Genomic DNA, 26893 nt, shown 5'->3' with positions numbered 1-26893 from the left:
GAAGTTGGCGTACACACAAATGCTGACTTGTTACATTTATAGGCCGAGTAAAACAAGAAAGCAGTTTCTTGTCTTTGTGCATCTGGATTTGGAGCTGCATCAATCTTTTTACAAGTATTTTTCAAAATGCTGATAAAAAAATTATAAATTTGCTTCTCTCGTCCCTGTTCACATTTTTTGGAGTTGCTACATGTACATGTACATCAACTTTTTTTTTTCCTACTCTTGGACGGCAAAAAACCCCACCAGAAATTCACCTGTTGATCGTGGTTTCATGCACGTGTGTACATGCATTTTAGAATCTCTGATTGTGTGTAGTCACTGTCACATCACAACAACTAAGTAGCGCCAGCCGAGAATCCTCCGAGCTATGAACACGTTTCAAAATGATTTTGTGTTTACCAACTCTACAGAAATGCATTTCTGGCTCAAATGCATTTGCAATCGCACTTTTTTGGTTATTTCCGAAACATGTTTTTAACCTCATAATTCAAACAGCTGTGTGTTTATTAATGCTAGAACTCCTGAAAGTTGTGTACCCTAATATGTGCTAGAACTGAGTTAATAAACACACCCCACTAGGGTTATGTGTACGTATCATACCACAACCGACTAGGCCTTGTGGGTTGTAGTATATATGATACATACTCATACACACAGACTGCAGTCATTGTTACAATACGTACACGTACAGTATGCATACGGCACTGCTGTAGTGTCATTATGAAATGTGTAGAAACCATCAACATTAATGGTAAATCTTCAATTTTTACCTGACATTGGATTCCCAGATAAAGATATGAAATGCTATGGGCTAGTTTATGCATGTTTAAAAATCAGTGTACGAGGTGATGCAAGACTTGCGAGCACCTTGCGCTGTGCAGCAGCTTCAGATAAAAAATACCGTAGTAAGATATCAAATACGTACAAGTAATGGCCTCCTGCATCACCTTTTTCCAAAAATTCAGACATAAAGCTACTTCCTTTTTTTTTCTTTTTTTCTTTTTACTTTGCCTTGCATACAATATACATTTGAATATCAATGGCCTAGTGTATGATATACTTGAATGAGAGGTAACTTTTTTCTTGCTGGAGTTTTAATTTTTATGTTGTTGTTATATAGTCTTTGTGATGAATGATCCTGCAAATTTGTACATGTTTATAGTGACAATCATTTTCTATTTTAACTTTTTCCAGGTAAGATAGTTTGGTCGTCACAAATGGATGTGTGAAAAGATATCCATTGCAGAAGGCCAATTTATATGCTTTATAATATTAAAGCTCTTCGATATTCGTAGTTGCTGCTTGTGGCATCAAGGAATAAACTGTGATTGCACACTCTAACCCAAAATATGCACATACAAGATTATAATACATGTTATGCATTCTATCGATATATGTGTGGTTTTTCAGTCCCTGTGCAATACCTGAATGTGGATATTTGTCATTTTGCATATTATCTTCCCAGTTGTTACGACACATTGAAGAGGAGATGCAAGCCAGAGAAAGAGCTGTATCCCCGCACAGTCTGGCTGGGCAAGCCGGGTCCCCGCCAGGAGAAATATCCACCCAACAAGATCTGCAACCAGAAATACAACATCTTTACATTCCTACCACTTGTAAGTTGGTCACTCAAACAATGCCGTCTAATTTACATTGTTGTGGTTTGTTTTTTGTTTTTTGTTTGTTTTTGTTTTGTTTTTTTTTGGGGGGGGGGGTGTTTACAGTTTCATGCTATGTAGTGTATTTGTATCACATTCATTATTTATTCACTGTTTTATCTATAAAATTTTTACTTATTGTATATCCAGTTTTAGCTTCTAATTGATGGTTTATGAGTCTCAATATCAACTTCAGTTGAATTCACGGTGTGGCTTAAAAAATTGGGAAAGTAACTGTCGACCCTTAGAGAGGTTGATACAGGTTCTTCCGACATCATGATATCCTGTGTGCCATTGTTGGTGCTTCTACAGCTACTGCAGAATATAATCAGTTACGTACGGAGATTGTATACTTTTTCAAAGGCCCAGATCTTATTTCATTGATGTTGATGGTTTGCATTTGAATAGGTTTCACAGTAGATTATCCCATTTTAATATAAAGAAGAGGCATTGAATTTCCAAATTCTTACTTGTATGCATGTAAGAGTGTTCTGAATGTAGGTTGCTTTGCATGGCTTAATTATTCTATCCCCCACCTGAAGTAATTCTTTCCGAGATTATAGAATACAAACACCTGCTTCCCAATCCAATTTAATTGAGTCTAACTAGAGCTGTATCCTGTGGTTGTGAGCTACATGGACTCTCCAATACACTGTTTCTGTAGTGCATGCAAATTGTATGCATATTTTGCTCACAAAGGATTGCCTTAACAACCACAAGCCTGCCAGAGGCTCAATCTACAGTGTATCTAGCAGCAACTGATGAATGCTATGTGAATTCCTGTCACAGAAACTTCATTGGATGGAACAGATGAATAAAATGGTTTGTTACACTGGGCTGTAGGAAAAAAAAAACATTTCAGAAACTGTGCAGTAGGATGGGAGACCAATGGCAGAGGAAGTAACAAGACATGGATTCAGAAACGGATGGATTCAGAAACGGCAGAGTTCAACGCAATAGATAACTTAACAGACCACACCACCACCCCCCCCCCCCCTATACTCACCATCCCATCCTGGTCCCTCCCCTGTTTTTCCCGTGGGGTCGTCTGGGATGCGAGATCATCCAGGACGCTCTGCTGGTCTCCTGTGACCAAACTCATCATCATCATCATCTTGGCTTCTGATTTGGATAGGGTTGTGCCCATCGATCTGGAAGCGCACTGGGGGATTGGGAGTGAGGTAGTCTTGTATTAAAGCCTGCGGCTTGTGAATCTGCTTGTCATGCTTAAAGGGGGTAAACGCAAGATTGGTGATTATCTCATGTCAAGTACCTTTGGTATCTCTTTCTAAAATATCAATGGTAACGTGACATGTAATTTGTAAAATGCATTTAGGCTTGTCCTTCTTAACGCTTTGCATTGGCAGTTTATAACAGAGATCATAGATTTGGAAAAAAAAAAACTCAATGATGTTTTAAAACTACTGTAAAACAAGGAATGTTCGCATGCATTTTTATTTTGCGAGAGCAGAGTTTTGCAACATTAAAATGCACGCTAAAGATCTTATCTACATTATACGCATTGAATGTTAGAGGTAGCTCACAAAAATTTAATGCTATAAGGCCTTTGCAATGCAATAAGGCCTTTGGCTCCCATTTGTGAAAATTTCTTGCTGCAAATATGTTGTGTTTTACAGTTCATTTATCGAAGAAAATGCAGTGTACATTAGGTACAAAACAAATGATAAGTCTTGAAAAGTATGCACACTAACAACGTACATATAACTCAGTCAGAATAATTATCTACATTTCAGATGTATTGCTTGAGAATATTATGGATAGATTGACAAAGAGGTGACCTTTTTTTTTCAGTGACAAAGAAGTGACCCTTTTTTCAGCTCTAAGACCCCGTTTACAGTGCGAGGCTCGGCCGCGGCCGAGCCGCGGCCGAGCCCAGCCCCGCTTCAGTGTAAACGCGCAGAAGGCCAAATGCGAGGCCAAAATTGGCCTCGCATTTGGCCTCGCTCTGGAGGTGGTCTCGGCCGCGGCCGAGCCGCGGCCGAGACCTGCCTCTTCTTGGTGTAAACGCAAACTGGGCCAAATGCGCGGCCAATTGCGCGGCCAATTTTAGTCTGGCTTCCAAACCCTCTGCCTGTATCTTTCGCTATTCAGGATATTAACCCCCTCAACGTCGAAAACTAGTATAGTTTAAGGTGGTTTTGTCCTGCAAAGGATTTTTTCCTTCGGCAAAGGCCTTTGCCCGAACGTCGACTTTGTCGCCACGGAATTCATTTGGCAAAGGGTCTGAAAACCAGACAATACCAAATTGCGTTTGTTTACAAGCAGAGCGCCACTACGACAAAATATTGAAAGGTTTGAATCAAAAGCGCGGCCGAGCCCAGCAGTGTAAACGGACAAAATTGCGAGGCTCGGCCGCGCAATTGAGGCCGGACTCGGCCGCGGCCGAGCCGCGGCCGAGCCCGGCCCCGCACTGTAAACGGGGTCTATGAGGGAAATATGACATCATTTATCATGCCTGATTCAATAATCTATCAAGGTTAGATCTATGCAGCACTTGTTGTTGGAATGGTACAGTCATCTTTCTCTGTACAGTACACTGTTTGAATTGGCCTGTCCACCACTGCTTTCAGTATGCGTAGAGCTACTAGCTCCATGTTACATGTATATTTTTAGCACTTGAGTAGCAGGTGCCTTTTATGTGCCTAGTTGTTGGGTGTTGCAGGATAGTGAGCTAGGCGCAGAAGATTGAATTTCATGAGAAATGCATGCAATTAGTCCAATTACTTTCCTACTGATGTAGGCGTAATTGGATCCTGCGGGTTCATGAAGAGAATGAGGTCTAATGTGACTGTATGTCTAGACATGGCAAAAGCCTGTCATCCCAATGTGTGTAGTGAAAGATGTACAATGTAATGTATTGACATAATATGTCACTACATTATGATATAATGAAGAAAAAAAAAAAGAATAAAAGATACCACTTCCGTATTTGGAGCAATGGACATGACATTTTCAATCATCTGTGCTAGAATTTTTTCAGAATCATAGAATGCAGTCACTCAAAGGGAATTATATTAGTGTATCCAAAACGAAAATGAAACAGCAAACTACAAGAAACCAGTATTTCTACAGATTTACACTTGTATGTGGAGTGTGCACCCCCCCCCCCTTTCAGAAATCAGTTGCAATGTTGGAAATCAAATATAAACTGTTGATCTAGACATGAACTCCCATATTTGTCTATCAACACTGAGACTTTTGATATCAATGTGCCTTCAAGTGCATGCACACTGTGTATCACTGTACCAGTAGTAATGCATCATGAGCAATATTGACCAACATTACTGAATCTGTGAACTGGACATTTGCAAATTGTGCTAGAATCTACAAAATCAATATATGTGGCTCCAGTGTTTGTTGATCTGTGAGCATAGGATGGAATCGTTGAAATGGTTGGTCAGTTCCGTCAATAGCTAAGCCTTTATATCAGGAGCTGATGGTTTGGCTGATTATTTAAGGTTCACATTTGCATTGCACCTCCTGAACAGCCACAAACATCTAGGATTACAAGTTTCAGTCTGAGCTATTAATCGAGAGAGCACTTGTTTGCAGTGCTCGGCGCATAAATGTTTGCATTTTATAATGTACCCTCTCAACCGCCCTAGCCAGCATAAGTTAGAGGAGGCTGAAGGTTTGAGTCCAAACAGCAAACACTGTGTAAACTGTGTGAGGGTTTGGTTATTTATTCATAGTGATGTTGTTGGCAAAGCGTGCATATAGTGTTTTCAAATTGCCCTATACACAGACACACATGATACGCCTCGCTTGTGCAGTGCCAGGGGGGATTGTAGAGTTATTGTCAACAATCTATTTGGTTTATATTTTGTCCAAAGTGTAGTTGGTCCTGCATTCCTGCCTATTAGGTATGCCAGTGTCACTGAGGATAAGTCAGGTGTATTAAACTGGGTCATGGTCCCAGTATGAACTCTGCAGTGGTTATAAACCCCACAAAACTCTTTGGTTTGCACAATAATACATGAAAGAAGCCTTTAGAAAGCTATGCAATACATGTACATAGACGAGTTAACAGCATTTATTGCCCGTGATATTAAAAGTTGACCATGGTAAAGTGATAGAGTATGTGCTCTTTTGTGTTTTAATATATATTTAGAAGTAATATTTAGTATTCACTCAGCTCAGTTTTCTTAGCGAAGCTCTTTTTCTTTTCTTTTTTACAATCTATAATGTTATGTACAATACAGTTGTAGCTCTGATTTCCATATTTCCTCTAAAGCACACAGAGATTACTACAAAGGGGGTATGATGTAATATAGAAGTGGTCACATAAGCTTTCATCGTGAGAAAGAAAAGGCATGCAGTCATGATTTTTTCTTAGTGGAAAAATGAGCAAAGAAAATGGGATTCCATTGGGATTCGAACCCGAGATCTCCGGATGCTAGCCCAGTGCTCTACCAACTGAGCTATACATGCAGAAAGCCCTAGTTCAGTGTTCGTCCCAGAGACCCTAATCACGCAGATACAGATTTAATTCTGAAACTACTGACTAGGCTGCAGAGATTTTGAAAATTTGAGTACTTTCATCTTGTTGTGTGTACCAGCCCTAAACTACATGTAGTGTATCATAGCATCCCACCCCCTCCTCCCCCCCTCCCCTCCCGGGTCGGTGCTTTAATTGCATAGAATATCTTCCTAGAATCATTTAGTGACAACAATAGAAAGGTGGTATTGTTTGATTTTAAACAAACAAGATGAATAGCAGAAAAGATGTTACATAAAAAACAAAAGGATGATTTTGTTACAGGTTAGGCCCAGCTGTGTCAGGGCAGCAGATGTTTTGATTCACATAATTCATTGATATACACCTGCTTATTAAATGATGTTGTTGTTTTTTTTTAGTCCATCTAAACTGTAGCATATTAGGGAATATATGATGTCGTACATTGGGACTAAAGTGCAACAAGCAACATTTAGCTCCTCAATTTGTTATCCACATGTTTAAAGTTCAGACACATTCCCCTTTTTAGTCTATTTCATTGTCAGGATGTAAAAGCATGTATCTGCTTTCTATGCTCATCAATCTATTTTAGGCAATTGTTTGGTTTTTTTTTAGTTTCTTTCCTTTTTCCTCTTTTTATAAGGTATGATGGAAGGACATGTTATACATAGGTTTGTGATGTTGCTAATTTCTGTTTAATATTTTCATACTGTGACAGTGCCCAATGAACCCATAATATACAATGACAATGAGAATACAAATGAGAGTTACACACAGTACAGGGAGCCATACCTTCCTATAGAATAAAAAAACAAACTACCTGTACATATTGCAGTGCTCATACAGGTAACACACTGTATATACTGTGTTGTACGTGTCAAAATGAATGAAAATAATGTGGTTTGAGTACATTATGTGATTTAATGATCATGTCATCCTTGTTTTACCTCTCCTCTAGGTTTTATACTACCAGTTCAAGCTGTTCCTCAACCTCTACTTCCTTCTGATGGCCCTCTCCCAGTTCATTCCAGCGCTCAGAATAGGCTATCTCTATACCTACTGGGCTCCTCTCGTGAGTAACCTTTGACCTTTGACACCTTACATGATATACTTCCTATTCTCATACAACTGACATATAGAATCCCCGGATTCCTGGAAGGATGCTCAAATGTTTATTTCTGCAGTTGCATTTCTCTGAAATGCTCTTACACCGAGGATCCGATCAGACGAATCCCTAGAAATATTTTGAAAGAATCTGAAAAGTCATGTCAACATCTTGTTCAGATTAGATATTTGTTAAATATATTTCTATCTCTCCCTTGTCCTTTCTACATTAATATGTACATCTGTATATGATTCACTCAATATGTCCCTCTGCTCCTCATTATCTGCCACTAGATCGATGGCGCATGTAAATGCTTTACTTAATGCGAGTGGAAGGATGATGTCCCTTTGTTAGACTGAAGTTCGATCAAATTAACAGAATCTGTGAAATATCTTCAGTGCTGCATTATTTGCAGCACCAACTTTGGTAGGCTATTTTTAGGAGGATATGTTGCCAACACTCGCATTCTAATTATTGGTTCCCATGTCTCTGTCGAGAACCTTGAAAAACATCAAACTATTACCAAGCTCCCCCTCCCCCCAATCCAGCCCTTCAGAGACTCACATTTCCATATGAACATTGTGAATGTTTGAATGAAATATTGGTCCCCTCTGAAATCATGTTTTCGTAAATCCTAAGAGGTAAGTAATGTTAGGATGACCATTACTCTTTTGACACAGTGGCATCATTATGCGAGTAACTTGGCATGGACTGAATGCAAGCCTTTTGTACAGTATATCACTCTGCTCAATGAATTTGCACAGTCAGACATATTGATTTTGATGTGCATGAAAGCATTTGATGTCATTAATTAATCAAGTCACCCAATCCTTCATCGAACCCTCAAGAGAGAGAAGAAAAGACAGGTTAGTATGACCTCGAGATGAATACTGGTAGATGTGAGGAAGAACGAAGGTGCTGAATTATCAAAAGTCTTGCTACTAGGGAATTATTTGTGCTCTTTGAGCACTCAGACAGAGTGGTAAGGGGCATTATAAATACCCCTGTTATTAGGTGATACGCTATCAGCGTATCACCTATTGTGATTGTCAAAATCTCTCTTTATTTTTTTTTATTCTTCTTTCTTTCTGGACAATTTTGTGTCGTCAATATCTCAACAATGACATTACGGAATGACATGAAATTTTCAGTCAACATGTCTCATAACAATATCTAGCCACAATAAGGTTTTCATGACAGTAACATATCTATGACGTCATTTAGGCGCCATTTTGTGATTTTCGGACCTTGTCACATGATCGATCATAACTTCATAACTAGATGTAATTTCTGCGTCATTTTCGGTGGACATAAAGTTCAGGTCACGCTCTATCTTACTTTTTAACGCTAGTTACCCAGGTCTTCATTACGCGCGCGTAAGAGCGCGTCAAAATTTTAAAAGGCTCAAAACGACTTCCCAATGGGAAATCTCGAAGTTTCAGACAATTTTAAGCGTTTCAAACATTTTCTCGCGTGCGCGTCCGTCCGCGCAATTTCGCGCGCAGAGGGCATAACCAACATGAAAATGCAATTTTTTTGACTGATTTGGATTCCTGATACTTTGAGTAACAATATCCACTGATTTCCGATCGATGTTGACCTATAACAAAGGAATGCGCTGGCGTCAAAGTTGAAATTTCGTGTGCGCGTCTATGTGGAAATATAGCGAAAAACATGTCTTTGTTTATTTCGCAATAGCTCTTTAAAAAGTCCGTTGACCCTATGTTTTTATTGCATATTACAAAAGCATATGAATTGGAAATAACGTTTCAAGTATCAATATTTCCCGAAATACATTATGACGTCATCATATCATCATCTGAAATCAAAAAAGTGGAATTAATTTTTTTGAGGTACTGTTTCTAACATTCATTTGCTCGTATCTCTGTTGTTTAAGCTCAATATTATCCCAAATTCACATATGTTGTACTTTTAACATTTGCCTTTCAAGTCCATGTCATGGTTTTGAAATTTGATGACGTTATCATACTTTAAATTGTGATTAAAAGTAAAGATGTAAAATCGGACAAGTTTACGTGTTATGTCTATGGGAAGTGATTTTTTTTTAAACCATCCATTGACTTGACAACGTTTAAGCAACTTTATCTCAGCTGATTTTGCTTCATTTCCTCTGAAATTTAAGTATGTTGTAGCTGAGACAATAAGCTGCAGTTATCATGCATTTTGTTCTTTGAAATCTTCTCATGAGGTTGACAATTTTGCAGTTTAAAACTGAAAATGAGAATGGAATGTGGACGAATCGATTCCTGATTCATCTTTCACATACATAAGTTTACGTTCCTCATATTTTCTCGTCGAGACGTATGGCCGAGTGGTTAAAGGCGCCGTCTCAGAGACGTGAGGTTGCACTCGTGCAGGTTCGAACCCCACAAGATCACGAAACAAAATACCTAGCTATTTTACTTTTTTTTTCTTCAATGGTGTATTACACATTCGTCCATGTAGAAATTACGTTCGTATATAAACGCACCTATACACACACACACACACACACACACACACACACAATATCCCTCTGTTTTGTGTTGGAGACCACATTGCTTCGACTGCTGCAGAATGTTGCATCCTGACTCTGTCAAATAGTATGTAATGACGACAACGGAGGTGTTGTACTTTGAGCAATTGTCTTTCAAGTCCATGTCATTGTTTTGTACTTTGATGACGTCATCACACTGAAAATTGTGATTAAAGGCAAGGTATCAAAATCAGCCGATTATAGGTTTTATGTCTGCGGGACGTATTTTTCCGAAATTGCCAGAAATGGCATAGCGACCTCAGTCGTTACAAGGCCGCATTTCCTTCTAGCAATGCAATACATGTTCACGCGGCCACAATTGTTGAGTGGGCATTGACTTTTTCCCCCTGTAATATCTATACATTTTTTTTTTCGGCCTTACCGTTTCCGTGGATGTCCCGTGGCCGAGTGGTTAGAGAAACCGTTTTGCATGCACGCTCAATATAACTTCAAGGTGCCTATATCACATTCTTTTCTTTGTCGATCACAGATGACCGACATCTGATGACCCCAGGCGTATCACCTAACTCGTCAGTGTGACGAGTTTCATGTCTCGTTATTTTATTGTTATCTTCAAATTTGTCTGTATATCCCAACCAAACCTAGTTTGAAGGAGTTTCTATAGGAATCAGTGTGTGGTCAGTCGGATGGGCGGGCAGACTGTCAGTCTGTTACAAATGTTACATATCAAATCATTTCTCCAGTTTTAATGCAATTCAAAAGAAATTTGGTACATGTGCTGAGCTCAATACAAAGTTGTGCAGGACACATGCATTCAACTTAGCTGAATGTGCTTTGCCATGGTAATGGCACATTTATCAAATCAGGTAAAATGCTTGCAAATCTAATTGCTTTTCCAGTTTATCATTGATTAACTAGAAACTTGGCACACATGAAAAACTTGACATAAAGTTGTGCAAGATACACTTTTGAAGTGTAATTGAAAGTATGTTGCCATGATAATAATACATCATGGCCGGAAATCAGGAAAAAGCCTTGCAAATTAGAATTCTTCAGGGTTTTTTTTCTGATTCTGAAGAAAATTGGCCTACGTGGTGACTGTGATATAAGTTGTATAAAACAAAATTTTAGACTAGGGGAAGTGTGTTGCCATGGTAACAATGCACCATGGCTCCCAAATCTGGAAAAAGGCTTGCAGATTGAAATTCATCTTTAGTTTGTAAGCGATTTAAACAAACTTGGCGCACGTGGTGATTGTGATCAAAAGATGTATTTTCCGCTGTTTCTGTGTTTCTGTGTGTATTTGTGGAAAGTCATCATCATACAAATTGTACGTTGTGCATTTCATCATTATGGGAAATCACACTGTACCATCAAGCTGCATTTCAACCGCCCTCTATTGGCAGGCTTTTGTTATATTCGTGACAATGTGTCGCGAGGCGCTGGATGACTTACGGCGGTACAGGAGAGACCGGGAGGTCAACATGCAGCAATACTACAAGCTGAACAGGACTGGACTGGTCAAGGTGCCCAGCTCAGAGATCCAAGTATCCGATCTCATTCTTGTTGAGAAGGTGAGTTTCAAGCCTTCCAAACCCTCCTATCTTGTGTCATACCACTGCCAGGGAGTAGGGAGGTACAGACTCATTATCCGTCTTACCTGCCTAATGTAGGGGGTTATTCCTGAATTCCCATGGGTTAGTAGGAGAAATGTTGAGTTGTTATAATGGTGATAGTAGTAATGATGGTTTCTTGTATAGTGCTGTGTCTACAAGAAGAGGTTGAAGTACTTAAAAGAAGTGAAAATTGAAAATAACACATATAGGGAACAATATGTAATGAACACAAACAATACAGCAGAAAACAAATTACATACCTAGGCCTATGCAAAATTTAACCTACGTGATTTGAGTTTACCTTTAGATACAGCAGTATTGTGAGTTTCATAAATGTGTAGTGTCAATATATTCCAAAGTAATGGAGAGCGCTGCATGTGAACAAATGACTGATTATTTGATTTTAACATTTGGTGCAACATATGAAATGGAGCCAGATGAGCATAGTTACCTAATAGGGGTGTATTGCTGAATGAGAGACACATTATAGTTGGGGCAGCATCATGGACATAATGAAACATGAGCAAGAGTATTACAGGATTTGTGATTCTATGAGCAACCAATGTGACAATTAAGGTGTAGTATAACATGATCATTTTCTAGTGTAATCTCCTGACAGGGGCAAGGATAGAGTTAATGAAATCTTGTCTGAGAACCCTAATTTTTTTTTTTTCTTTATTTGTGCTGCAAGTATAATTTATGTAGTCGCTTGGATGTGGCTTTTATCAGTGGGTACATTGTATGCTACTCATTTTGTCAAAAAATAAAAAATAAAAAATCAAGATACACATGAATATACATTTGTAGGTGAATTGCTCCGGAAAGCATCCCCGAAGTTAACTTGAAGATTATGTACTGCATATGCTGTATATTCTATGAGTGTAATATAGTTTGCAAATTGGAAGCAACTATAGAATCATGCGAGTGGTGGAAATCACAATTAACAACTACAGTGATAGAGTTAAAAATATGTATAATCCTTTTTATGAGAAAAGTTAGGGATTTCCCACCCTGGTGACAATTGTACAGCTCATGTGTATTATCTTGGGCATTATTATTGCGAGTCACAAAGTCCATGTGATATACTGTAAGTGCAACAATATCATTTGGTTTAATGGAGAGAAACTTAATAGGAAAGTATTCCCTTCATGCTTTTTAGAGGGATACAAATCAGATCTTGGTGGGTGGCAAATATCAATTAACTTCATCAAAATATGCAGGAAGAATCATGTCCGTATGTCAGAGATAGTGATTGCATTAGAATCGGAAAAGCCCTAGATGACTGTGCACAAAAGTTGATTTGCTCTAGTTTCGCTCCTGTTTTAATCGGCACAATGCCCAATGCATTTCAAATGGCAATCCTTCATGTGGTTTGTTGTGTGCAGAGTTGTGTGTATGTGTGTCAGTGTATGGATAAATGATTGTGCAGCATACCAGCACATTTTACAAGATATCACCTGAGATTAAGTCGTGCAGTTTCTGTACGGATGATCATGAGTATTCTCTCAGCAAGAGACAAATTACATTTGACATAGATTTGCTATGAAATGAAAATTTGATAGAGAAACATGCCCAAAACCCTTTTGTTACTTTAACATCTTTGGTAATGTATAATATAGGCTTGTCTTTCAGAGATGTACATCTTTCATAGAGACATAATAAGCAATCACTTTTCTCTGTCTGTAAATAATCAACTTGGGGTTTAATCCAGACATTGATTTAAGTTTCTCTATGGTTAAATAGAAATTGCGCTGTTTTGTATCAAATTTTATTGTAATCAAGGTAGCTGTCTATATTCATGAGGAACTTATGTATTTCTTTCAGCCTTCCCTTCTACTTTCATGTAATGGTCACATTGTGTCAATTTGTTGATTTCTCATTTTAAACTCTGTTGTTCATGTATTTTTTTTTTAAATCATGGAGTGAGATGAATTTGAAGTTAATGACAATAAAATTCTCTCTGCCATGGAGTTATTATCCTCCACACCTAGAAATAAATATTTTATATATATATTTAGTTTATGGAATCAGTTTATACACTCAGATGTTCCAACAACTGCCTGTTCTTATCCCGTTGAGGACGGGCTGATTTTGCTTCGACATGCATTTCCCATAGACACCTGCCGGAGTATACTCGGGACTCGTCCTCAATGGGTTAAGTGTTGTGTCCATCACCAGTAAAACTACAATGTAATATAGAGGCATGCCTGCTGTCACCTCCCCAATACCATTTGTCACACTTACATACAATATACAATTCACGCTTTAGCCCACCTTTTTGCTACAAAATATGCAATTACATCCTAGCAGTCAGAGAGCTGCGTGTATACTGCTGTCCGCTGAGGCGTGCATTCTTTGTCGGCAAGGCTGACCAAGCGTGTGCTCGCCATCTGTTCGCCCTGCTCGAAATATGTTAATCTCCACATCAGGCTTTTGGTAGCTTTCATATATATAGAACGTGGCAGATTTATTGCCCTCTTTTTTGTTTTCCTGTGCTGAATCCTCATGACATACACTTCTCCCACTGAAGAAACTTTGTATGCTACTTTACACGTTATCTCTTCAATAGTTGATCTTATCCAATTGACTGGAATTGTTTATTTGTTTGTTTAGTTGTTTGGTTTGTTTTGTTTTGTATTTTTAGGTTATTCTCTTGTACTGTCCTCTCCCCGTTGAGTTGATTTTAACTGAGAGACAACTCATACATGCTATAAGGCATATTGTCAATTTTTACTTCACTCAGATGTTATAAATTTCCTGTTTACACAATGATTGGAATTTCCTCCCTTTTTTTTTCAAGAAAAAAAATTATGATCAGCTCAAAATGATTTATTATATCCATAAACAGGTATTCAGCAAGATCCTACTGGTATAGTTCCTTTGGTGTTCTGCAGATGTACTGCAGCATCAGCCATTACTATTTCACCCACGAATGGTAGTGAATTATATGGCACAGTCGTGCCACATGGGCTCCATATGTTTGATGTCCGACTGATACCGCATGTTGGAGACTTACTGAAAACGATTGGCGCGTTCATTAGAAGAGCTCAAATAGAAGACATGGCGAAACATCAACAACTAGAAAAGCACTCAGAAAGCGCAAATCGCTACCAAGTGTCAGCTAAACTAGCAGCATATACACATGTGCTAAAAATGACCCTATTTCCTGGCGATAAAGAATAAAGAATCCTTCCTAGCATCTCTTATCAATAGCTTCTTGTTGCCTAGAGCACACCCTCAGTGTACCTACATGTTATGTGCACCTCAAATACACACAGCTTGAATTCCCTCATTTGTTGGCCCTTGTGATAAAGAATCCTTCAAAATGTGAAAACCAATTCCTTGATTGAGACAGGAATTCAGATCGCTATCGACATTTGATCATCTGTTTCGTGTGCCAGTATCAACTTTCCCCGAAAATGTTCATCCAAATCCGTTCAAAACTTTTTGAGTTGTTTTGCAAACAGACAAACAAGCTAAACAAGTTAACATACAAACAAACAAACAAATGGCAACAAAACCATAACCTCCGTGGTAAACATATCAACAACAATATGATAATGAAACAGTTTTGTTGTTGTTTTTTTTTAACAGACTTAGTTGATAACTTTGGCAGTGCAATTTAGAGTCCTTAAATAGGAATACATGGTACACAGACTGACTTAAAAGTGACAGCACATTTCAGTGTACAGGTCGTCTCCAGCTATTTATTAGTATGCATTTGACAAAGCTGCGCTATTATGAAGTGCTATTGCATTTACATTCACTTATAAATCTTTTGGAAGGGGGTAAAACATGCACTAAAATTCTTAGTAGTGTCCCATAATAATTATACAGGATTGACAAATGTACTTTATGTCTATATGGTGTATGTCAAACTTAAAGGATTGTGTGTGTGTGTGTGTGTGTGTGTGTGTGTGTGTGTGTGTGTGTGTGTGTGTGTGTTCAATATGTGTGTACATTTTCTGGATATGTTGATGCATATCAGATGTTCACATGTGATGTGTAATACTTGTTTTATTCTTTGCAACCACAAATTCCAGAATCAAAGAGTGCCTGCAGATATGGTGTTATTGCGGACGACAGAGAAAAATGGTAAGCGATAACCACAATTTCACGATTCGGTTAGCAGTCAGTCTAGCATGCTATGAAAAAAACTCAATAGGGGCATTGACTTCAAGATGCTTTCAGACTCGTGTATTATGCTTCTGAAGATGTTGGCAGAACACATACCAGTAGTTTTTTTTTCTCTTTCTTTTCTTTTTTTTTTTTCAACATTGAAAGGCGTTTATTGTCACTATACCCTCACACATGAAGGGATGTGTGAGCTAGGGGTTGTTGTTTTGACTTTTCTTTTGTTTGATAAGAGCAGAAGGTGGAAAGGCCAGACATAACATAACAGATTCACTTTTAGGACTTTACAAAATATTGAGCAAGTTTCAGCAAGAGTCCAAACTCATCAGATATTGTGTTCAACAGTGCTCTGTCAAAAATGATTTCTTCTTCCTATCTGTTTTGTGAAGGGTATACTTGATAGTTCAGTCCAGTTCAGTTCAGTTTATTATCATTCATCAGAAGATACATTAATAAAATACTAAGACACATACAACTACAAACTTTAAAAACTTGTTCTCATGTGAATGGGGATCAACAAAAAGAATTTTAAAGTCTTGTGACGCATTATCCCTGGAAATATAAAATATTACATTAAGGACACAAAACATAAACACAAATAAATACATAAATACATAAATACATGTGAGATGAATATAATAAACAACTGAATGATCTTACATCATAACCATCTCACAAGCAACAAGAATTTTTCCAAAACAGCTGTCTGATCAAACATGCACAAAATTCAGTGGTGGGAAGGAGATGAGAGAGATTTTTCAGCCAACACATAAATTTGCATATTTGAAATGCACTCCACTTTCCTATTTTTACATGAGAACTGATGCTGAAGATAGCCATGTTATTCTAGTGGGGCAACAGTAGGACTGTTCTCACAGACATTGAAAGATCGCATCTTGCATTCTTGTGTGATACAGGTACACACAACAATACAGGTATCTTTGTAACAGGGTATACATGAAATACAAGCCTGGAATGAGTAGGTGCATTATATGAAATCAGTGCATTAGATGTATGATTGTGTATGAATCAATGGATACTGTGAAAACAGAAATTTTCACATAGATAATAATTTTTTTATGCTTGGCCGGTCAAGATGAATTTCACGTGTTTGTAATTCCACAGAATCAAAACAGGAATTGTGTTGTCTGTAACAAGCTAAAAACTTGTGTGCTTACCACCCCCGCCCCTGTTTCTTGTTGCGTGAAATGCACAAAATTTCCACTTTTGCAGTAATTCTATTTCTTGTATGCATTTTCAGCACTCTTGTGTTGCATTTGACAGTGCTGTAAATTAAAAAAAAAAAAAAATAAGCCTGAACATGATGATATAGAGGTAACTCTACCTCGTCTGACTATGTTTGTTTTCTTTGAATTTCTGTTGTTGTTAATAACTTATCATTTGATGTCTGCTCTGTCCCCCATTGTCTGCTTTAGGTTCCTGTTTTATACGAACCGACCAGCTGGATGGAGAAACAGACTGGAAGCTAAGACTAGCGGTGCAGAGCTGCCAGAGATTAGCAAAAGATGAAGTAACTAGCTCTGATGGCTCCTCAACAAATATTCCTAGGGGGTGTAGTGAGGTCTTGAAGTGAAGTGCCGCTGCATGTTTATATCAAAGGAACTTGTGTACTGTATGGAAAAAGAGTGAAATTAGACAATCAGCAGTTTCACTGGAATCTGACATTTGTAAAGCAATGTCACAGAAGTATCACATGTTTCAACCAAAGAGGAATATTGGTCGCAGTGACACATGCAGATTAGTCAGTTAGTTTATAAGGCTCTGTTTTGATTGCTGTTGTCTGGGGGAATAATATGTGAATATATGATTCGGCATGACATACACTGGGGTACCGTTGTAACCCGGGGTTTGGCGTAGTATAGCACCATCTTGTGTCCATTATCATACAGTTGTGCAATGTTGTCATGGCGACTATTTTCTCATCATCAGCACTGCATAAATCGGCGCGGTTATAATGATCCAAATGCCGATATTCCTTCCATGTCAACTTTTAGACAGTGAAGATTACATCAGAGCATGTAAATGAGAGGGAGAAAAAAGTTATATCAGGATGCATATGTTGTTGCATAATCACAAACAAGAAAACATTTTTGTACAAAATGGTGCAAAAATTTTACACATTTTTGGTAACCCAGGGTACAGTGCTGACAAAGAAATGAGTGATTCAAAAAAATGGCAAATTTTCATTTGGTACCCCAGGGTACCAAATATTGCATCATATGCATTAGCTGAAGCAGCTATTCTGTATGCAAGCACAAATAAAGATGTAGCAAAGAGTTAAGAGGCTGAGCAGTTTTGAGCTTGGGCAGGCAGATCAGTTATTGTTGGTGTCTTCAATTATGTCGGTCTAGCTTGGTTTATTGTGTCCGTTGCTGGGACAACATGAGTCAAAACAGGCACAGATGCAACCACCTCATAACCCTCCAATGCAAAGTCTGAAAAAGATATTAAATTTTTTCTAGCATAATGAAAGAAGAGGCTGAAAGTGCACTTTTCATAAAAATTGAATTTTGTGGATTGACTTTGAATGATCTCTTTATTGCTGCCCTACATTGATGTCACAAACTAATGTAGTCTTCTTATCCAGCGATGGCAGCACAGAAATTTAACAATTCTTAACCGCTCAACTGATTGTCCAATTATTCTCAAACGTCCCTGATGTGTTCTGCTAGTATTGCTGCATTCAGTCAATCCACATATATTTCGATATCATTCCTCTCTTATAAAGACTGTGTAGTCTCAACATAGAGGGACTCTGAATTTCTTGTACTGGTGTTTATTTCGTAGGATCTCATTGAGCTGAATGGCAATGTTTATGCTGAAAAGCCTCAGAAGGACATACACAGCTTTGTGGGGACCTTTACACTCATAGAAGAGACTGGGTCTACACAGGATGCCCTCAACATTGAGAATACACTGTGGGCTAACACTGTGGTGGCATCAGGTGAGTCTGGTGTTATACCTGGTGTATACATCCTACACCAAGGACTTTTCCAGAACATATTACACTGTTGTGTACTTTGCCTTACTTTACTCATGCATGAAAAGGAGGTGAGACTGGTCTAATGCACGAAGTATCTTATACCATCATGTGATTGTGTGAAAAGGAAGTGAGTCTGGTGTTTGAGTTCAGATCTACACTTTACAACAAGGGGATGTAAGTGTTCAAATATACTTAGATGTACTCTACACCCATTAATAAGTACACTGTGCATTTAACAAGGGGATATAGTGTTCAGGTACACTGTACACCACAGTGTATCAACCTTTTAACCTCATCACTTGACATGATGCAGTGCATCAACTCTTTTTACACTGGAAGGTGCAGGGTCTTGACATGTACCTTTACTCCAGAAATATATAATTTATGGGGAATTACTTTATTTAACTCTTTGGTTCGTATTTGACATGATTCTTTTTAGTTGGAATGTTTTGTGGGTGTAGCTATGTGAAAGAATATCGAGAAACAAAGTCATTCCTCTCCTTTTGTAGTTCCTCAAAGTTTGGTACATGATGTGGATGCTGTATCTATGCTGCATGAAGATAGAAGTTTAATGGTTAAAATACAGGTGAACACTTCTGTAGTGCAATGGTCCATCGAAATTGTGCTCAGGGCGCGTCAATGCTTTAGAGAGAAGAAGAAAAGTATGTGGAAAGCAGAGTAAGGAAAGCAAACACAGTAATTTCTTTCCCACAAAGTGATACACGTACTATTCTGCTTCTGTTCAATCTGCAAGTTCCAGGGTTGCCGCAATATGCCTCTATTAAAATTATATGCTTAGCTGTGGTAATGTGCAATGGTACATCTCTTCTCTACAAAGTTATGCAACCTGAATCATGCTCCTTGTTTGTCTTTGTGCTTTATTTTAACTTTTGTACATTTCTGTTACAGTTTGAAATTTAAAAAATGAGGTGATATGTAAATGTCATTATTTTTGCGTGATTGATTTTCAGAGCTGAGCGGCTCAAAAACATATTCGCGGGTTCTGTAATTAGCGGTGCGCAATTGTCAACCCATTCAGAATGTGCAGGGAAAATTGTGAAGATATTTTTGCCAGTTTTAGAATTTGTGCTGGCCTGAAGTAGCGCAAAATAGGCAAAAATTTCTGCATTTACAGTAATCACATGACCTTTCTCTGACCTCTTCTCACCCAACAGGGCAGGCACTCGGTGTGGTCATCTACACAGGGTCGGAGACCAGGGCGGTCATGAACACGTCCAGCCCGAAGATCAAGTACGGCCTGACCGACCTGGAGGTCAACAACCAGACCAAAGTACTGTTCCTCCTCACTCTGGCACTAGCCGTCACCATGATTGCACTGAAGGTGGGCTATTCTCTCTATCTCACCCCCTCAACTTGTCAACTTGACAGTTTGTACGGAGTCAATTTGTACAACCCAAGTCAACTTGACAATTTGTATCGCTTTGAATCATGTTCTTTTTTTCTTTGATGGATATAAATGAACTACTGAATTGAATTGAATACCTCACCCCTCTCTCTTTCTTTCTCTCTTTCTCTTAAAGGTACTGTTTAACATTGGGAGCAGTGATTTAAAAATGTTTCAGATATCACATTTGATGCATATGTGTAGCTCAGTGAAGTGTCACAAAACATTCTACCGTATGACAATTTTGCAATAAAGCCTAAAATATAAGGAGATATCACTTCTTCTTTTTATCTCAATAAACCGTAACTGTAGACGGTTTAGTCTAGTAACATTTTTATCATAACTATTGTTCACATTTTGTATTCTTGACAAAACTTACCATTGATTATACTGATTCAAATTTTTACATTGATTGTTTCTATCCCTAACTCACATTTTAGAACTATATGTATATTGCACCACTAAAGCTGGGTTTTTGTTTCATCTGCAAATGGTTAAAAAATGCCTTTATTCTCTCCTTCTCACATGCTCTCTCTCTCTCTCTCTGTCTCTCAACCTCGCATAGGTCTTGAAATACTTGGGTTGTAATTGCAGTGAAAGCAGTTCTCAATTTGTTGTGTTTTATGTTTTCAAATATTTAGGATGTGAAGATAAATATCAAAACCCGATGAAGTGAAAGCACGGAGCTCATTTTTTCAAATTCAGGTGTTTGAACATGAGCACCTGTATTTACCTAAGTGGCTCATTTGTCGTCATCCAGAATCGGTCATGGTGAAAAGTGATAATAGTCTAGATGACAAAAACACACACACACACACACACACACACACACACACACACACACACACAAAACCTACAAAAGATTACAAAAGTTCATGTAATCCATTAACCCATTGCAGAGGGTGTTACACCCCATGGACCTTGTAAAGAAAGATATTCCATATATATCTAACTAATCATATCACACTATACATATACTCATTGGTAAGAATGCTGATGATACTATGGTTGTTTACTAGTTATGGTGCATCACAAATCTTTTACATCCATATTTCTGCCAAACCATAATGAAATGCTCACATCATGAATAGATTTTCATGTGGGGGGAAAAGAGAGAGAGAGAACAATTTTGGTGATATTTCCAGTGTATGTTTCTTCTCATTTTCAGGGCTTTGGTGGGCCGTGGTTCAGATACTTCCTGAGATATGTTCTTCTCTTTTCATCTATAATTCCACTCAGGTGAGTGATTAAAGCAGTTCTTGACTGCATAATGATACTAACAGTGGTCTACTCATACGTTTTGGATGTACTCACCAGAGAATATAATGAATTGCCAACAGTTATATTAGAACAGCAAATGAATAAAAATCTGGAAAAAAAAAGAAAAAATAATTTGAGAATATAATGAATTGCAAACAAGCATATTAGAACAGCAAATAAATACAAATCTGGAAAAAAATTATAATAGTTTGATGACATTTTTAACTGTTTTAGAATGTCAACATTTAATTCAATATGGCATTCTGTGAACTGCTCTAATTCATCATATGTAAGTTATCATAGGTAGCTGATTTTCATTGTGAATATTTGAGTCAACATGACACTCTCTGGACTGTTCTGTTATCATTGTAGTCCTCCAACATTGATCACATTTGTTTATACCAGTCATCTGCATTTTCCTTGAAATTGTTCTGAAATTTGTATAGAGGTACAGATGTTCTCTCCCCTACATGAGATGTTGTGGAACCTCACATAGATATGACCTGAACAGAGGTGGTGGAGATTCTTTCTTTGTAGAACAAAAAGAAAAGATTGTGAGGATTTTATATTTAAATCAAGGAAGAAGTCACATGCCAGTGACATCTCAGTCAATTTTCCTTTCAGTGGAGTATTCTCATTCTCATTCTCAGATGAGAAAATTGTCCCATTCAGGAGCTGTTTCCTATCTGTTTTACCAAGCCATAACGATTAACCTGACAAATATGCCGTGCATCAATTTCCCTAAATACATTGCCAGTCCTTAGCCATATTTATAGAAGGACCACTGCACAACTAGATTTGTGCATAGAGGGGGAAAAATGCAAAGTTGATCAACACTTGCCTCTGCTACAGAATCTTTTGTAAATCACTTTATTATGGAATACAGGTTGATATAATTGTGTAAATATGATTGATAAATGTGGTAAGCAATCAATGAAAAGTGAAATGATTTCATACTGAATAGTCAAAAATATTATGATAAAGTACTTTTCCATGTATATTGATAAGCTCTCGAAGTAGTAGTATTAAGTAGTGGATTCTCCAATTATTACTTAATAGTAAATCAACCAGCTGAAATTCACCATGTACATCGCGAATATTCTATCAGGTGCCAACTGCCTCTGACCAGCATTCCGCTCAGAATATGCACACATCGTTTGTTTTTATTCACCCTACAGTTTGAGAGTCAACCTTGACATGGGCAAGATTGTCTACTCATTCCTTATCATGCGAGACTCGGCGATCCCGGGCACCGTGGTGAGAACGACGACCATCCCGGAGGAGTTGGGGAGAATCACTTATCTCCTTTCCGACAAGACGGGGACGCTGACACAAAATGAGATGGTACAAACAAGAGAGTTAGCTCCTTATTGCTCGCACTCTATGACCCATGCTGTCATTTATGTTTGCCTGTGTGTACACTGCAGTATTTAGGTATACAGGCATAGGCAGTTTTGCTATGTTTTGTAACAATCAGCAGTTGTTGCACATTATTTTTCCCATTAAAAAAATTGACATTTGACATTATGTGGAGATTTCTCCTCCTTCAACTTCAACATACATCTGTTAATTCATTGTTGACTGTGACAGTGATAGGTCTTATTTATCAACAGTCGACATATGAAAGTTTACTTTCCACCAGCATAACAATAGGGTATTACAGTTTACATCCTGGTACTGACAATTCTCAACAAGTGTGCATAGGGTAAACAAAGGGTTTAGTACACAGATTACAAGTCTTCAAATGAAAGGAAGAAAGTGTGTTTCGTTCAAGGGGTTGTGGAATATTTCGTGAGATTGGGGGGGGGGGGGCGTACAGGCTGAGGGGGGCACTGTGGGTCAATGATACCCCCCATTAGACGGGAAGATTCTAAAGGACAGTACCTTCAGAAAATATGAGTGCTGTGATTTTTCAATTTTTTTTTTTTCAGACAAAAAGGGGGGGCTGCACCTCCCCTCCCCCCACCTAGTGTATGCCGTTCCTGTACATCATTATGATTTATATTCATGGATGACTTGTCAATTTGTGAATTACTTCCCTGTACCCAGGTGTTCAAGAAGCTGCACCTTGGCACAGTAGCCTTCAGCAACGACAGCTTGGAAGAAGTCAAGACGCACCTCCTCTCCGCCTACTCCCAGACTCTGGGCGGCGGGGGTGGGGCCACGCCGGCCCGCAAGTCGGCCGTGAGGCGCACGGTGGTCACCCGGGTGCTGGAGTCGGTCAAGGCGCTGGCCCTCTGCCACAACGTGACCCCCGTCCAGGAACAGGAGGCGGACGGTCTGGTCATCAACGATACACGTGAGGAGGACAAGATCGTATACCAGGCCTCCAGTCCAGACGAGGTACGGTGCTTATAGAATGAATGGGAAAGTCTATACTGATGTTACGTTGCTTTGTATGAAAACAGCAGAATCAGAAGTAGATCAGTAAAAGTTTTTTGGGGAAATTCAGATATACAGAAAAGATTATGAGCTGGTAAAGTCTCAAGAGAGTACTGTAAAAGTGGAAATTTTCGCGGTTTGGAAATTTTCTCGCATTTCCCGCAACCACAAAGTAACATGAAAATAAAAGCACACAAATATTTAGGTGATCCGAGTATCCTTCGGATCACCTTCTGTATCTGTACGGATTCTTTGTTGGTTCTTCTTCTTTCTTTATTTCTAGACAAAATTTGTGTATCGATTAGCTCAAAAAGTCTTCTTCCTATCAATGTCAAAATTATACCATATGTGTATCATGTCCCAAAGACGACGGGTCAAGTAAAATCGTAGTGATCAGTCGACCGTGACGTCACTATGACGTCATTATATGAAAACACATTTTCAATCATATCTCATTAATGGAATGGAATTTTTCAATGAAATTTACGTCACGTAAATTTCAATTCAAGGGAATTCTACTCATGTTTTCAAAATTCATCGCATCGTTAAAACGTGCGCGTACGCGCGCGTTGAAATATTTGTATGCTCCAATCGCGCTCAAATTTTTTTTGCATACGTTTCAGACCATTTGGAGCATTTTTTGAAAAATTGAAAAAATCGGACGGACGCGTACGCGCGCGCACATATACGCACGCACAGCTCATATACAATAGAAATTTCCCGTTTTTTCACTTTGATCGGATGTCTGAAATGTCAAGGAATATTTCTACCAAGTTTCAAGTCAATCCGACTCAATATGACGTCATACAGGCCCGTCAAAGTTGAAATTCCGCGCGCGCGTCAATGGCGATATACAGTGCAACTATGCCAAAAAACCGCCAATTTTAAATCCGATTTTACTCGTCAGGATGGACGGTGACCCCCCATTTTCTTTACATATTCTGAAAGCTTATGAGTTGTACATGTCATTTCATGGGTTGGCGATGCTGAAAAAATGATTAAAAGATATCAGATTTCTTAATAAAATAAAAAAAGTAAATTTTCAAAATGACATCATCAAATTTCAAGTTCACTCGAGCGTATCTCACTTATCCTTTGTTAATTTTCTCCCAGATTTCAGTATGTTGTAGCTTATTTAATGTTCTTTTAAAAGTGTAATTACAAAATTTTGACTGGATGACGTTATCACCTCGTAAAAACGGATTGAAAGTAATGTCAAATTTCACCAGTTTACGTGTTATCTCTACGGGAGTGCAGTTTTTCTTGGAATGAAAATTGACATGACTACCTTTATCGAGCACTAGCTCACTTACTCTACGGTGAATTTCTCCCAGATTTTAATATGTTGTAGCTGAGACTTTGGGCTATCGCAAGTGTGTCCTCCATTTTTTCATACGATGTCGGGATCACATTAAAAAACTTGGTTGAAATCAAAGCTTATCTTCGATGTATTGAGATGTTTCTTTCTTTCTGCAACTTTATTTGCAATAAGTCAAGAAAAACAGCCCCTATCACCCCCAAATTTTGCACATGTTTAGTTCATGTCATGTACATTATTTCATAAAATAACAACTTCTTGATCAGACACCATCTTCGGTATGTAAATTAGGGTCAAAGGTCATAAATGTTTCATCCTGTATCTTGGTGAATACATGTTCTATCTCTCCCATATTTTGCACACGTAAAGACCATGTTACAAGAATCATTTCACAAAATAACTACTTTTTGCTCAGATGCCATCTTGTCTGTGCAAAGTGGGGTCAAATGTCATATGTACTTCTTTCTCTATCTTTGTTATGACGTGTTATCTCTATGGGAGTGCAGTTTTTTCTGCAAATGAAAATTGACATGACTATCTTTTTCGAGCACTAGCTCACTTATGCTTCGGTGAATTTCTCCCTGATTTTAATATGTTGTAGCTGAGACTTTGCACTATCATTACTGTTCACATTGTTTTTTCATACGATGTCGGGATCACGTTAAAAAACTTGGTTGAAATTAAAGCTTATCTTCGATGTATTGAGATTTTCTTTCTTTCTGCAACTTTCTTTGCAATAACTCAAGAAAAACAGCCCCTATCACCCCCATATTTTGCACATGTTTAGTTCATGTCACGTACATTATTCCATAAAATAACAACTACTTGATCGGACACCATCTTGGGTATGTAAATTAGGGTCAAAGGTCATAAATGTTTCATCCTGTATCTTGGTGAATACATGTCCTATCTTTCCCATATTTTGCACACGCAAAGACCATGTTACAAGGATCATTTCACAAAATCACCACTTTTTGCTCAGATACCATCTTGGCTGTGGAAAGTGGGGTCAAAGGTCAAATATACTTCATTCTGTATCTTCGTTAGTGTATACGGAATTCGGTACCAAAGATGGCAGGTCTGACTCCCTTTTCTAAATGAGAATCCAAACATCACACGGCAAATATCCCTTAAACGCAGATGAAACATTTATGGCCATGCCTATTGGGATCAAGATTTGAATCGTTGATTTCCAAATAGATCGGATCACCTAATTTGTCAGTGTTGACAAATTCCAAGTCTAGTTTTCTTTGCCATTAGTAGAAGCAGTTGAGGTCTTGATTCTGCAGAATTAAAAGCACGCAAATCTCATCTTACCCAGCCGAGCGAGAAAAATTAGTCGCGCAAAAATATCCACTTTTACAGTAAGACAAATTGGCAACTCCATGTGGCGTAGGTGTTGAGCAGCTCTCCATTTGTTTTGTACACAAAATTTCACTAATTTTGAATTTGTGTGGAAATTCACACACGTTTGATGCTGCGAAAATGGCCGTCGCCTCCAACTCACAAATGTTATCATGCTGCAGAGATTTCAGGTTTTACAGTAGTTGACATCAACTCCGCCATTTTGGTGTCCAGGTTGCCCTGGTGAGTTGGACGGAGACGGTCAACCTGACCCTCGTCAAGCGCAACCTCAACTCCATGGTGCTGCGGACGCCAACGGGGGACCTGGATGACTACTCCATCCTACAGATCTTCCCCTTTACATCGGAGACCAAGCGCATGGGGATTATTGTCAGGGTGAGTTTTACTCAGCCCTGAAGGAATTTGGCCTCTTTCAGATTTAAAGGGATAGTATAGTTTTGGTTGAGACCTAATGTCAGGTTTACAAAATTTTTTTGTAAGATAATGAGAAACCTCTCATGAAATAGGAAAGTATGCATGTAATTCCAAGAACGATTCAACGTTTATTTGATGAAAATTGGTCCTTATATGGCTGAGATATAAAAAAAAGCGATCCTAGTGAAATTGACAGGCCACGACTTTTATTAGAATTGCTTTTTTTAATCTTGATTTTGGATATGTCAGTCATTA

At 38.3% G+C, this 26893-nt stretch overlaps 1 protein-coding gene across 1 annotated transcript in view; it reads left to right on the top strand.

The window, feature by feature from the left end:
• LOC140232491 (probable phospholipid-transporting ATPase IIB) overlaps positions 1 to 26893 on the top strand; it is a 59121-nt gene that overhangs the window by 7054 nt on the left and 25174 nt on the right. The window contains exons 3-13 of the mRNA XM_072312585.1: positions 1469 to 1619; positions 7097 to 7210; positions 11147 to 11314; positions 15400 to 15451; positions 16927 to 17021; positions 18299 to 18455; positions 19670 to 19836; positions 21068 to 21138; positions 22338 to 22503; positions 23209 to 23502; positions 26438 to 26599. Coding sequence (XP_072168686.1) covers positions 1469 to 1619; positions 7097 to 7210; positions 11147 to 11314; positions 15400 to 15451; positions 16927 to 17021; positions 18299 to 18455; positions 19670 to 19836; positions 21068 to 21138; positions 22338 to 22503; positions 23209 to 23502; positions 26438 to 26599 — 1597 coding nt within the window. The remainder of the gene's footprint in view (positions 1 to 1468; positions 1620 to 7096; positions 7211 to 11146; positions 11315 to 15399; positions 15452 to 16926; positions 17022 to 18298; positions 18456 to 19669; positions 19837 to 21067; positions 21139 to 22337; positions 22504 to 23208; positions 23503 to 26437; positions 26600 to 26893) is intronic.

This window comes from Diadema setosum, chromosome 9 (genome assembly GCF_964275005.1).
Source record: "Diadema setosum chromosome 9, eeDiaSeto1, whole genome shotgun sequence".
NCBI classification, from domain to species: Eukaryota; Metazoa; Echinodermata; class Echinoidea; order Diadematoida; family Diadematidae; genus Diadema; species Diadema setosum.
The sequence above is the reverse complement of the archived record's forward strand: the minus strand, read 5'-3'. Positions and strand labels throughout refer to the sequence as shown.